The sequence below is a fragment of the Cherax quadricarinatus genome, unplaced genomic scaffold, assembly GCF_038502225.1.
Source record: "Cherax quadricarinatus isolate ZL_2023a unplaced genomic scaffold, ASM3850222v1 Contig5219, whole genome shotgun sequence".
NCBI lineage: Eukaryota > Metazoa > Arthropoda > Malacostraca > Decapoda > Parastacidae > Cherax > Cherax quadricarinatus.
This window is the reverse complement of record NW_027200245.1, coordinates 3,472-18,338: the sequence shown is the minus strand read 5'-3', so window position 1 is coordinate 18,338 and position 14,867 is coordinate 3,472. Positions and strand designations below refer to the sequence as shown.

The following is a 14,867-nucleotide window of genomic DNA, read 5'->3' as shown; positions in this document are numbered from 1 at the left end:
TGGATGAATTTGGTAGGGTGTGCAAAAGAAGAAAATTAAAGGTGAATACAGGAAAGAGTAAGGTTATGAGGATAACAAAAAGATTAGGTGATGAAAGATTGAATATCAGATTGGAGGGAGAGAGTATGGAGGAGGTGAACGTATTCAGATATTTGGGAGTGGACGTGTCAGCGGATGGGTCTATGAAAGATGAGGTGAATCATAGAATTGATGAGGGAAAAAGAGTGAGTGGTGCACTTAGGAGTCTGTGGAGACAAAGAACTTTGTCCTTGGAGGCAAAGAGGGGAATGTATGAGAGTATAGTTTTACCAACGCTCTTATATGGGTGTGAAGCGTGGGTGATGAATGTTGCAGCGAGGAGAAGGCTGGAGGCAGTGGAGATGTCATGTCTGAGGGCAATGTGTGGTGTGAATATAATGCAGAGAATTCGTAGTTTGGAAGTTAGGAGGAGGTGCGGGATTACCAAAACTGTTGTCCAGAGGGCTGAGGAAGGGTTGTTGAGGTGGTTCGGACATGTAGAGAGAATGGAGCGAAACAGAATGACTTCAAGAGTGTATCAGTCTGTAGTGGAAGGAAGGCGGGGTAGGGGTCGGCCTAGGAAGGGTTGGAGGGAGGGGGTAAAGGAGGTTTTGTGTGCGAGGGGCTTGGACTTCCAGCAGGCATGCGTGAGCGTGTTTGATAGGAGTGAATGGAGACAAATGGTTTTTAATACTTGACGTGCTGTTGGAGTGTGAGCAAAGTAACATTTATGAAGGGATTCAGGGAAACCGGCAGGCCGGACTTGAGTCCTGGAGATGGGAAGTACAGTGCCTGCACTCTGAAGGAGGGGTGTTAATGTTGCAGTTTAAAAACTGTAGTGTAAAGCACCCTTCTGGCAAGACAGTGATGGAGTGAATGATGGTGAAAGTTTTTCTTTTTCGGGCCACCCTGCCTTGGTGGGAATCGGCCGGTGTGATAATAAAAAAAAAAAAATTTTACAGATGTATATATATGTGCAGTACTCTTGCTATATGAATGTCTTCAACCAGATGATTTAAAAAATTTCCATACGTCTCACCAGATCCTGAGCCTGACTGGCATCAACTTTATACGACAGACTGTTATTGTAAGTACTTTAGATATATTACATATGCTGATAATAGTTAAAATATACTGTAGTCTGTTCTGTGTATAGTATTTTACACATCATCTGTTTTAATTCATAAAATTCGAATTGGTGTAATACAAGAAAGTGAATGTCGTTGATTGTATGTCTGTCTGTGAAAAAAATATATTCTGTATCTGCCTTTTCTATTGGCTATTACAGTTAGACTTTATTCATCGTTCTGTTTTATTTCTTATTCAAATTCAAATTTTTATTTCTTTTTATGCTGTACAAGGATACTGAAGTTTGCATGTAATGAAACATAGGCACAGAAAGCAACTAATATGCAAATACATTTTGGGGAAACTAATCATAGCGCTTGAAGGCTACTTATGAATTAGACATAGACTATTAAGTAGGATTTTTTTTTTTTGGTGCAGTTAACTACTATCATATGCTCAATAATTAATGTTACTTAATTATGCCATTGTTTTAACTAGTGAATGAAATGCATCACTGGTAATACTTTATCTTCTTGATATTTTTTCATTCATTTGTATAAAATAACCTAATTTTCTGCATATTTCCCAAAGGGCTTCACTGAACTCACACTCATTCCATCAAAAGATAGCATCCGCTATATATGGTTGAACTGTAAACAGTGCTGCGTGTATCGCGTTACCCTCAATGATGCATTGGAGGTACAGTTCCAGTACTTTGACCCACTAATGGAAGTATGCCAACAGGATTCTAAACAGTAAGCAATGATATAACTATCACTTAGAGTGAAATTAGTATGAAATGAATGAAGATTCTTCAAAAAAATCTTGTAATTCTTTTTAAATCTTTTACATGATTTGCTAATGTAATTCAATTCTAAAGTGCAGTAAACCCTCTTATGATGCCTCTGCATGAGTTACATGAGATACATATGTGGCTAGTAACCCCTTCTCCTGTATAAATTAGTAAATTTATACTAATTTAATTTTTAGTTCACTCTGCCTCGGTGAGATATGGCTGGTTTGTTGGAAAAAAAAATTGAACAAACTCCTGAGTAGCATTGCTAAAGCAAAAACCTAAGGTGGTTTTAAAAATAGGTTAGACAAGTACATGAGTGGTTGTGGGTGGGTGTGACTTGGACCTGCTTAACATTGGCCAATAAATCTGCTAAAGGGCTCCTTTTTTCTTAAGTACTTATGTAACATATCATTAATTTCACTTTGCAACATTTGCAAGATTAAATTTCAATGTGTAGGTTGTACATGTAAAAATGGCTTGAATTGTATTTTCTTACGATAAACAGTGAATCTACAACCAAGATCAAATGGAAAATAAATGCAGGAGTAATTTTAAGTTTTCTGTGATATTTGTGTATGTTTTAATGATTAACATAAAGCATTTATTTCACTTAGGTTAGTTTTGTGGAAAGGTCATCAGCAGTTTACAATGCCATTTAATGAATGATTCTGCTATTTATTTTAAAGTTTTTGTAGAGGTCCAATGTTTCCTGCATCTGGCAGTAGTTGTTATTTTAAATTTACAGTTGTGGGTAACAACCATAATTAATCTTCATGCTTTCTGTTTTGAACAGGAGAAACCTAGATTACGTAAACAAATGTCAGTCAAATGGGGTAACCTCGGTGGATCCTGAACTGGGTCGAGGGGAACTTGTGATTGTTGTCCCCTCAGAAGCGCAGCACATGATCCAAGAAGGAAAGCCATTGAGAGTTGGTGTCGAGTTTTCTTTGGAGAAGCCCCAGTCTGGCTTGCACTTTGTAGTTCCAAATACTGATGGCACATTGGTTGAAGTAAGGGCATATGTTTTAAGTATGATCTGTAAGGATATTCCTTTTTGCTATGAATATTTTGTTATAAGAGACTTCAATGTTTATCATAATTATAGCTTTAGTTTTAGGGGTAGTAGCTGAAGTTTTCACACACACCTAGTGATTTGGCAGAGCATATTCATGAGCCCACATGTGTTTTGGACATTGATTTTAAGGTATAGGAATATAGTGTCTTATTTCTGTTATAGATTATGTTCCTATGCATGTCTGCTTAACTGTTGTTCTCATTAAAAACTTATTCCTCTTATACAGAAAGCTGCGCACATGTTCAGTTACGGACATGAAAACAGTGTACGTCTGTGGTTTCCCTGTATCGACACCTGGAGTGAAGTTTGTACCTGGCGGTTAGAATTTACAGTGGATGATTTTATGACTGCCGTAAGCTGTGGAGACCTAGTAGAGGTTGTCTACACTCAGGATATGAGGCGTAAAACATTCCATTACTGCCTCTCAACTCCTACGTGTGCACCAAACATTGGTCTTGTTGTTGGGTAAGTATTTACATTTCTTGAACAAATTCTACAAATAAAATACAAACATGCTACATCTTCACCAAATGACCATATAACAAAGATAAATGTATTTAATGAAATGACAAGCTATTGGAATGTAAGTTAATACTTACGAAGGGATTTAAGGAAATTGGTTAGCTGGACTTGAGGTATAGGAATATACTACCTGGTGGTGGGTGGTGATGTGGTTTGGATGGTTATCTGGCAAGACAGGAACTAAATGAATGATGGTGAACATCTGTCCTTACTTTGAGTTACCCTACTGTAATGGGAGATGGTGGATGAGATTAAAAAAAAAATTTATTAGCAATGGTGTTGCATTACAGCTACTGTACCAGTGTGTTTTGTCTGAGTCTCCTCTTTTTCCATTAAACATGACATTATTCTGGTTAAAGTTAAGAAAAAAAAAATATGCTCTAGTTACTACCTTATGTTTGTAGCATATGGTACAGGTATACTTTATCTTGTATGTCTAAAAGCCATTAAAGTATTTTCTAAAAATACAGCCTCTCCTCACTTACTTGTTTACCAACGGCTCAGACATATGACAGGCTCTCTAACCAGTATGCATACCTAAATAATGTACATGTATATTAGAGCTTATTTCCTCTATTCTGTTTATTGCAATATACAGTATACTACTGTATAAACATTTAAAAATACAAGTACCATCCGACTTATGACTGAGCTTGGTTCCGACCAACCAATCATAAGTCAAAATGGACGCAAGTTGAACCTTAGAAAATTGCCGACATACTGGGTAGGGCATAATGTAAAACCTTTGCTATATAAAGTACCTATATAGTATCGTATGTTACTTTTTACTAAATATTTTACTACTGTATATGCTGCCAGATGTATGGTCGTAAGTACGAGTGGTCGTATGTTGAGTAGGTCGTAAGTCGGATGGTGCTTGTTATAAATGGTGTACAGGTGACATTAAAACTATATCATAGATGGGTGACACAAACCCATTACCATTATAGTATGCTCCTTGCTTAGCAACGAATTCATTTACTGACGTGCTCTTAGGAGACTGTATATAATGATACAGGTAATTTCATGCTTCCTAAAGTTTAAGTTTGGCTGCATGTAAAAAGTTGGCCAATTGTTTTCTTTATGGTTTAACATGCACTACTAATATATCATTATTAAGGCCTGATGTTATACATTATGACAGCTAATGGATGCATCTCTTATATAAACACACAGGCTGTCTCCCACTGAGGCAGGGTGACCCTAAAAAGAAGAAACGTTTTCATAAAGTTTTTCTTTCTTACGCATCTTGGTTATCTTCTGATATTATGGCATCAGTGAAACCATAACAGAATCATTCTGTAAATGGTTGCCATATTTCTCCAGTCCCATCATTCAAATTTTAATTTTCCTTTGTAGAAGCCACTGAATATTTGGTAAAATAAAATGCATATGAAATAATTAAAAATGGGTAAGGTAACACATTCCACTTTTATAAGTATTCAGACACAGTTGCTGCCTATTGTATTGTAGCCTGCAGTACTTAACCGTTCACTGATGTTTCTGTTAGTGTATACTAGTGTTAACTAAAATTTATTAGTGTATATACCTTCAACATGAATAATCTAGGGTGATTGTTTTGAGAACATTTTTCAAGGAAAAAAAGCTTCTCTTTTCTTTCTTTTGTGATAAATACTGCTTTTCAAATAGTGGTAGATCCCAGGAATGAACTCAAGAGAGAGAGAAAGAAAGGTACTGCATGCTACAACATCTGGAAACTTGACAAATTAAAATGTAAGAATACTATATAAGAATGGAGGAGAACTACAGCAGGCCTACTGACCCATGCTTGGCAGGTCCTCATATTCATCTTTCACTCAAACATTTCTCCAAACTAATTTTAAAGCCACCCAAAGTTAAAGCTTCAATAACCCTACTAACCCATGCTCTTCAGGTCTCGTTAACATTCAACCCTTGTCACTCATTTTATTATTATTTTTTTATTATCACACTGGCTGATTCCCACCAAGGCAGGGTGGCCTGAAAAAGAAAAACTTTCACCATCATTCACTCCATCACTGTCTTGCCAGAAGGGTGCTTTACACTAGAGTTTTTAAACTGCAACATTAACACCCCTCCTTCAGAGTGCAGGCACTGTACTTCCCATCTCCAGGACTCAAGTCCGGCCTGCCGGTTTCCCTGAACCCCTTCATAAATGTTACTTTGCTCACACTCCAACAGCACGTCAAGTATTAAAAACCATTTGTCTCCATTCGCTCCTATCAAACATGCTCACACATGCCTGCTGGAAGTCCAAGCCCCTCGCACACAAAACCTCCTTTACCTCCTGACCGCCAGCAAAGGTTGGTTTGAGAGAGTTAAGAATTGTAGTAACATACATAGTGTGATAAGGCATGGTGAGGCTGCCAATTTTTATTTATTTATTTAGTTATGTCTTTGCAAATAGTACATTGAGATTATGTAGTATTTACAATAATGGGACCTCAAGTCCTCATGGAAGGGGATTCCCCTTCCAAAAAATAATAACGTCCATCATCCCCCCTCCTCCCATCCCATCACTCATCACCACATCCTCAATAAAAGTAAGTGTCATTTATTCTTCATTACACAATACACACATGTACATATTTTTTTTATTTTTTTTATTAACACATCAGCCGATTCCCACCAAGGCAGGGTGGCCCGAAAAAGAAAAACTTTCATCATCATTCACTCCATCACTGTCTTGCCAGAGGGGTGCTTTACACTACAGTTATAAAACTGCAACATTAACACCTCTCCTTCATATGTATGCATGTATTGTGCATCTCTCCTTCTGTTTGTGTTAGGAAAATGTATATTTCATGTGGTAAAAATATTTTTTTCCATACTTATGGGTGTTTTGAATGGATAAATTTGATTTCCATTATTTCTTATGGGGAAAATTATTTCAGTTAACGATAATTTCGTCTAACGATGAACTCTCTGGAGTGGATTAATATCGTTGGTCGAGGGTCCACTGTACATGGAAGATTTTTTTTGCCCTTGCAATATTTTTATTAACTTGTTTATTACAAACCAAAATAAATAAAATGCAATGTTTTATTTTTTTCAGGCCATTTGAGATCTATGTGGACCCCTTCATGAATGAAATCACCCACTTTTGTCTTCCCCAACTCCTACCTCTCATGAAAGCGACTAGCAAATACCTGCACGAAGCTTTTGAATTTTATGAAGAGCTTCTCTCCACTAGGTATGTTTTATTATACTGTAATGAAATATATAACACATTCGCTTTGCATGTTCGAAGGGACAAAGATAACAGTCTGTCATGGTCTCTTAATCACTTATGAGGCTTTGCATTGAAATAGAAAGGATGGTGAAAATTATCTTTTATTTGATTTCTTTGCTTTTCTCCTCTAAATTGGAGCATGATTAAAGGTTTTAATTCTCTTTCAAATATAGTTTGGGTTAATTGTCAAAATACCATTAGGTTAGGTTGTCACTACAGCATCATCACAGGTGGCAAAAAATTAAAACTGATTGGAAGTTTTTGAACTTATTATATACTGTTCTTGGTAACCCCCTTCTGGCATTACAACTATTCTATTTAATGTCCACTTTTTTTTCAGATATCCATATTCCTGCTATAAACAAGTGTATGTTGATGAAGCATATAGCACTCTACATTCTTATGCTACCATGAGCATTCTTGAGTAAGTGTAACATAAGAAGTCATATCATTATGTACTTTTAATTACTTTTTTGTATGGTACAGTATGTAAATCAATGATTATATAATTATTCAGTGCTGTCAGGGGAAGAGGTTGTGCTGAATTTTACAAAAACAGGATAATCCCATCATTTTGTATGGTCACTATTATTCACACATTCATTTTTGGTTTTATCTGTTCAGGTAATATGTGGAACAGAAGTTCTCCAGATAATGTTAATCACTGAATAACTGATTGATGGACAGTAATTAATCCAGCAAGCATGCGTGAGCGTGTTAGATAGGAGTGAATGGAGACGAATGGTACTTGGGACCTGACGATCTGTTGGAGTGTGAGCAGGGTAATATTTAGTGAAGGGATTCAGGGAAACCGGTTATTTTCATATAGTCGGACTTGAGTCCTGGAAATGGGAAGTACAATGCCTGCACTTTAAAGGAGGGGTTTGGGATATTGGCAGTTTGGAGGGATATGTTGTGTATCTTTATATGTGTATGCTTCTAGACTGTTGTATTCTGAGCACCTCTGCAAAAACAGTGATAATGTGCGAGTGTGGTGAAAGTGTTGAATGATGATGAAAGTATTTTCTTTTTGGGGATTTTCTTTCTTTTTTGGGTCACCCTGCCTCGGTGGGAGACGGCCGACTTGTTGAAAAAAAAAAAAAAAAATAATTATAACATTCTCCATGGGGCAGTGGAACAGAATTCTTCCTCTTTATGCTTTTCATGTCGTAAGAGGCGACTAAAATGCCAGAAGCGAGGGGCTAGTAACCCCTTCTCCTGTATACATTACTAAATTTAAAAAGTGAAACTTTCATTTTTAGGTCACCCTGGCTTGGTGGGATACGGTCGGTTCATTGATTTTTTTTTTTTTTAACACATGGGCCATTTCCCACCAAGGCAGGGTGACCCAAAAAGAAACAACTTCCCCCCTCCCATAAAAAAAGAAAAAACTTGGATCATCATACAACACTTTCACCATCACTCATACATAATCACTGTCTTTGCGGAGGCACTCAGATACGACAATTTAGACATCCTTCCAAACTGTCAGTATCATAAACCCCTTCTTTAACCCTTTGACTGTTTCGGTCGTATATATACATCTTACGCACCACTGTTTCTGACATATTTATATGTGTAAATTCTAGCGGCTTCAAATCAAGCGGGAGAAAGCTGGTAGGCCCACATGTGAGAGAATGGGTCTGTGTGGTCAGTGTGCACCACATAAAAAAAATCCTGCAGCACGCAGTGCGTAATGAGAAAAAAAATCTGACCGTTTTTTTGGATTAAAACGCCGACTTTGAGGTGTATTTTCATATAGTATTTACCGTTGTATTCTCGTTTTCATGGTCTCAGGTGATAAAATGGAAAACATATTACAGAAATAGAGATGATTTTGATTACCTTTATGATGAAAACGACCTTGAAATTGAGCTCAAAGTAGCGAAAATGTTCAATTTTTACCAATGTTCAGGAGTAAGCAAATCACACCACACATCCAATACACTTCAACTGGGGAGTCTAATATTCTTTCACTAGTGCACTGATATTATTTATACCATTTTTACAATAATGCAGTAGTCTGTATAACAGTAAATTTTGCATTTTTTTGGATGAATAAAAAAATCAAAATAGAAATCAATGGTAATATAAGAGGGGCCTAGAGACATGACTAATGAACAGAGGATGTGTTATTTTAGTGCCAAGAATGTCTACATTGTTTATTCTGGACCCTATTTCAAAATTGGCATCTTTTTTAATTTGTGTGAAATTGGCCAAATTGCCAATTTCTGACCACTTTATTGGGTAGTTCAAATCGGTAAATGGGCAGTTTCTTGTACTCAACAGATAGAACAAATGGAGTTCTAAAGAAATAGCTATGAGTTTGGTCAACTGGAACACCGTAATTGGCCAAAAACAGGGCTCAGAGTCGGCGAAATCGCCGATGCGTACATGTCGCCGAGACCGCTAACTTTGTGGGAGCACAATTCCATGAGTTTTCGACCAAATTTTGTACTGTTGGTGTCATTACCATCGGGAAAAGATTCTCTATCATTTCATAAGAAAAAATAATTTTTTTTTTTTCCAAAAATTTATCAACATAGAATGACAGTCTCAGAAAGGGGCCTGCAACAGTCAAAGGGTTAAAGTGCAGGCATTGTACTTCCTATTTCCAGGACTAAAGTCTTGAAGAGTAAGCCATTTTTAATTTTTTTTTAGGGGGGGAAGGATTCTTAACTGTTTTCTATATATAAAATATTTTAAAGATCACCATAATTATTTGCTTTGTGGAAATAAATACAGAGAAAAGTTGAAATTCATAAAGATTTCCTTGGAGTTTACCTTGTCACAAATTCTGATGAAGAGGGTTTAATTTTGTTTATTCTAAAAAGTTGGAAGACTTAAACCTAAATAATCATGAAATCAAGGGCTAGATTTATAATAATAGTACCAACATACACAGTAATCAATATTTCAGGATAAAGGCTGAAAAACAGTCCTACTTTTTATACAGTACTTTGTCCACAAAATATGTAATTTACAGTAACATTATATGGATTTACAAAAAAATTTTTATAATTTGAAGAATGGGAAATTATTTAAGAATATGGGGTTTTATTTCACTGAAACAATTTGCAAATTAAAAGTAGTTAAAATAACAAAGTTGTTGCTAGGTATCTAATAAAAAAAAAAGGTGGAAATTCTCATTTTGGAAGAAAGTGTACATTTTTTTTTTGTAACACGCCCATCTGCGACTGAAGCAGAGTGACCTGAAAAAGAAAGAAACACTTTCACCATCATTCACACATAATCACTGTCTAAAGTGTGCATTTTTTTTTTAACAAGTTGGCCATCTCCCACCGAGGCAGGGTGACCCAAAATGAAAGAAAATCCCCAAAAAGAAAATACTCTCATCATCATTCAACACTTTCACCTCACTCATACATAATCACTGTTTTTGCAGAGGTGCTCAAAACACAACAGTTTAGAAGCATATACGTATAAAGATACACAACATATCTCTCCAAACTGCCAATATCCCAAACCCCTCCTTTAAAGTGCAGGCATTGTACAGTACTTCCCATTTCCAGTACTCAAGTCCGGATATATAAAAAGAACCGGTTTCCCTGAATCCTTTCACTAAATATTACCCTGCTCACACTCCAACAGCTCGTCAGGTCCCAAATACCATTCATCTCCATTCACCCCTATCTAACATGCTCATGCATGCCTGCTGTAAGTCCAAGCCCCTTGCCCACTAAACCTCCTTTACCCCCTCCCTCCATGACTGAACCAAATGAAAATATAAGATAAGGAAAACTTGAGTTATGGTATAGGCCAAGTGGGTACAGATTTATTGGAAAGAAATATTGTAATTAATTGCATACTGCTTAGTAAAGCTCATTTAAGATGAAAACACTCAATAAGAAGCAGGTTTTACATTGTAATATAAAGTGTTGTGTTTTTAGGTTAAATAATTTGCTTTCATTACATTGTTACCAGGAAATTAATGGTAACAGTTTATAATAGAAAGCTAAAGTGTCCTTTTTCCTTTCTAGTGTTAATCTCCTGTGCAGCAACAGAATTATAGATCAGGTCTATGAAACTAGAAAAACTATGGCCTTATGTGTGGCCCAACAGTTCTTCGGATGTTTTCTTTCTCGCCATGCCTGGGCTGACGCCTGGCTCACCACTGGCATCTCAAACTATCTCATGAGTTTGTATGTTAAGAAGCATTTTGGCTTCAATGATTACAAGGATTGGATACATAGTGTAAGTACATTTATGAATATTTATTTGTATACATTCTGTATATAGCACAAAATTAAGGTAGATTTGGGTACTAGTTGTGATGTACCACAAACCAGTTGAAAAGGCACAACAATGGATTTCAGTACATTTTGCTTTTGTATGAATAGTAATGTGTGATATTGAAATTTAAGTTTTCCCAAGTTCAATCCCAGTGGACTTATTAATTTTCACTTAAATTCATGCCATTAGGATTATCTTGCTCAATAAATGAGGACTGGAAAAAAGCACTGTTTTGGTAAATTTTATTTTGAAGTTAATATTTATTCTTTTAACTTTTATATTTTATACATCAGCTTGTATTTCTAAAGAAATTACTAAATTTAAAAAGAAAAACTTTTGTCATTCTTTTTGAATTCACTGAGACAGGGCAACCTAAAAAGAAAAACTTTCATTTTCCTTTTTAGGTCACCCTGCCTTGGTGGGATACGGCCTGTTCATTGAAAAAATAAAATTCTAGAGAATCGTATTTCCATATCCTTATCCATTAATCTTTATTCTTTATAGGTAATTAATGTACAGGTTTTGATGAACATTTCAGGAGCTGCAAGAAATCATAGAGTACGAGGAAAGATTTGGAGGCATCGTACTGGATCCAAGTTCTTCCCCAAATGAGCCTCAGAATGGACCAAATATGCCAATGACCTCAAACAACAGCTCTAACAAAGACACATTTTATTTCTCTGTCAAGAATCCACATGCATGTTCCCCACATTACATCAGCGTTTATTATAAAAAAGCTCATCTGGTGATTCGTATGCTGGAGTTCCGGATTGGTCAGGAACTAATGATGCAGGTATAGCAAGCTGCTAGTAATAATGCAGGTAAAGTGTCAGTAGTACTGTGTGCTTGTGTTAGTATACCTAGTTAAAACCGTTACTTGTGAGTCAGGTTAAAACCGTTATTTGTGAGTCATGTTAAAACTGTTACTTGTGAATCAAGTTAAAACCATTACTTGTGAGTCACTGCCTCCCTGGCTATGACGTCACGAGTCCCACTCATTTTGAACTGCCTACCTCGGGTGGTAATCAGTCAGAGTAGAGTTGAAGGCCAGATAGCAGATAGTGACAGGTTCTGGTGTCCACTCAGAATACTTTAATATGCACTACCAAGTCATCCAACATGGTTATTTATATCCAAATCCACCACCGAACCCCCACGACAAAAACAAGCTTTATTAGTTTCTCTGCTACTAGTAGTAATACAGGTAAAACAAGCTTTATTAGTTTCTTTGATACTAGTAATAATGCAAGTAAAAGCAAATTTTATTAGTCTCTCTTCTAGTAATAATGCAGGTAAATTAAGAACATAAGAAGAACATGAGAAAGAAGGAACACTGCATCAGGCCTACTGGCCTATGCGAGGTGGATCCAATTAGTTTCTCTGCTACTAGAAATAATTCAAGTAAATGCATGCCTTGTTAGTAATTTGTAGTTTTCATTTAGTCTTTGTACGTGGAGATATTTTCATGATGATACGTGTGAGCACGTAGTTGCATTCACAAAGCATTTATTTATTTGGCTGGTTTACATTTTTAGGTCTTCAATAAACACCTGTCACTGGCATTGATTGCTGTTGGTAACAAAGGTCACCCAGCAGGCTGGTCTCACATGCTCATGTCAACTGCTACTTTCACAAAGGTATGGAAATGATTATAACTGTTGAGTTAGTATTACGTTAAATTTCGTTATCTTGTGTTATCCTGGCTGTTATGTGCCAGAGATTTAGTTTAAACTGGTCATATAGAGAACTACATTAATGCAAATAAAATGAAGGATACCATGGCATAAATTATTGTTTATTAGGAGCTGTGCTAGTTCTTCTTGTTTGTTATTTTCTTAGTTCTTCTTGTTATTTTCTTAGTTCTTCTTGTTATTTTCTTAGTTCTTCTTGTTATTTTCTTAGTTCTTGTTATTTTCTTAGTTCTTCTTGTTATTTTCTTAGTTCTTCTTGTTTGTTATTTTCATAGTTCTTCTTGTATATTATTTTCTTAGTTCTTGTTTATTTACTTTATTTTTTTATTTGTTATTTTCTTAGGTCTTCCTTCAGTTTATTTTAAATGTGGTTACTGTTATATCATGTCATTACGATTTCGTGAGTCAGATATGTTAGTGAAACTTAAACCCCTGAAAGGTCAATACAAGGAATAGTAAAGATTCAATACTCCATCTGCTAATTTGGAAACAGTAATGTTATTCTTGTTCCCAGCCTTCTAAATGTGGCACACATGTCCAGAGAACCCATAATATGATTGACTGATTTAGTTTGTAGCAGTTTCAAGAGCTTATTTACATTCATAAAATGTTGTGTTCACTAATTCCTTCTCCTTGCAGGCAATTTTCACTGTGACAGGAAAAGACATCACAGTATTCTGCGATCAGTGGGTCCGTCAAGGAGGACATGCAAAGTTTAACATGAAGTTCCTGTTTAACCGCAAAAGGTATAGTCAGAGCTGCTGATTATTGCATGTGAATTATGCTGTATTAAATTTTCATTAAGGAAAGTTGAGCAAAGTAACATTTATGAAGGGATTCAGGGAAACCGGCAGGCCGGACTTGAGTCCTGGAGATGGGAAGTACAGTGCCTGCACTCTGAAGGAGGGGTGTTAATGTTGCAGTTTAAAAACTGTAGTGTAAAGCACCATTCTGGCAAGACAGTGATGGAGTGAATGATGGTGAAAGTTTTTCTTTTTCGGGCCACCCTGCCTTGGTGGGAATCGGCCAGTGTGATAATAAAATAATAATAAGGAAAGTTAAACAATAAGATTAATAGAAAGTTGAACATTAAGATTAATAGAAAATTGAGCCCATGGTAAGTGTGACCTAAAACTCCAGACCAGTTGCAATTGTGTTATTATGATTTCATGAATTATAAGGTTTTCTTACATTCTTCCAAATCCATTTTCTTTTATTTAATATTAAAAAATGAGTGTTTACATTATAATAACTTGTGCTTGTTTGTCACTAGGAACATCGTGGAGATGACCATTGAACAAGGTTACATCGGAGAGCTGGGTATTCGTCGCTATGTGGGGCCATTAGTGGTGTGGATACAAGAATTGGATGGTACATTTAAACACACCTTGCAAATTGAACATCAGGTATATTAAAGTTCCTTGTGCACACAAACATTCACACTTTCTTATAATTCTAACTGTTTTTTTGTATTTCATCTAAGGAAAGTTTCCCTAGTATTTCTTAAACAAGTATATAAAATATCTTCTGTCCGATCATTTCCTGATTTTCATTTATGATAATTCAAAGTCATTAATGTAATTTATTAAATTCATTATTATTATTATTATTATTATTATTATTGTATTTAATCTTCACTGACATTAATGGGGTGTTAAATGGCTCTTTACTATCTTCTCTGCCTCTATGTCTTTTTACCTTTAGGAGGATATTAATACAGCAGTGGGTCGATGTAAGACAACTTGGTCTGATTGGTAGAGTGGTAGTGACCAGACAGCTACTACAAGGATATATATCAACAAACTGGCCATATCCCACCACGGCAGGGTGGCTCAAAAGGAAAAATAAAAGTTTCTCCTTTTTAAATTTAGTAATGTATACAGGAGAAGGGGTTACCAGCCCCTTGCTCCTGGCATTTTAGTCATCTCTTACGACACACATGGCTTATGGAGGAAGAATTCTGTTCCACTTCTTCATGGACATAGGTGGAAATAAACAAGAACAATAAAGGTAGTAGGTTGGTAGACAGCAACCACCCAGGGAGGTACTACCGTCCTACCAAGTGAGTGTAAAACGAAGCCTGTGATTGTTTTACATGATGGTAGGATTGCTGATGTCTTTTGTCTGTCTCATAAATATGCAAGATTACAGGCATGTCTTGCTACTTCTACTTACACTTAGGTCACACTACACATACATGTACACATTTAT

At 36.1% G+C, this 14,867-nt stretch overlaps 1 protein-coding gene across 1 annotated transcript; it reads left to right on the top strand.

Annotated features, from left to right (window-relative positions):
• Positions 1–998: 998 nt before the first annotated feature.
• On the top strand, positions 999–14,086 carry LOC138852220 (transcription initiation factor TFIID subunit 2-like; the record flags this gene model as incomplete). Its single annotated transcript, XM_070081939.1, has 11 exons — positions 999–1,105; positions 1,678–1,841; positions 2,676–2,892; positions 3,184–3,422; positions 6,535–6,672; positions 7,052–7,135; positions 10,713–10,926; positions 11,504–11,758; positions 12,501–12,602; positions 13,296–13,402; positions 13,930–14,086. Coding segments are annotated over 11 exons (1,769 nt in total), but the record flags the coding sequence as incomplete, so codon positions are not given.
• Between the last annotated feature and the right edge of the window lie 781 nt (positions 14,087–14,867).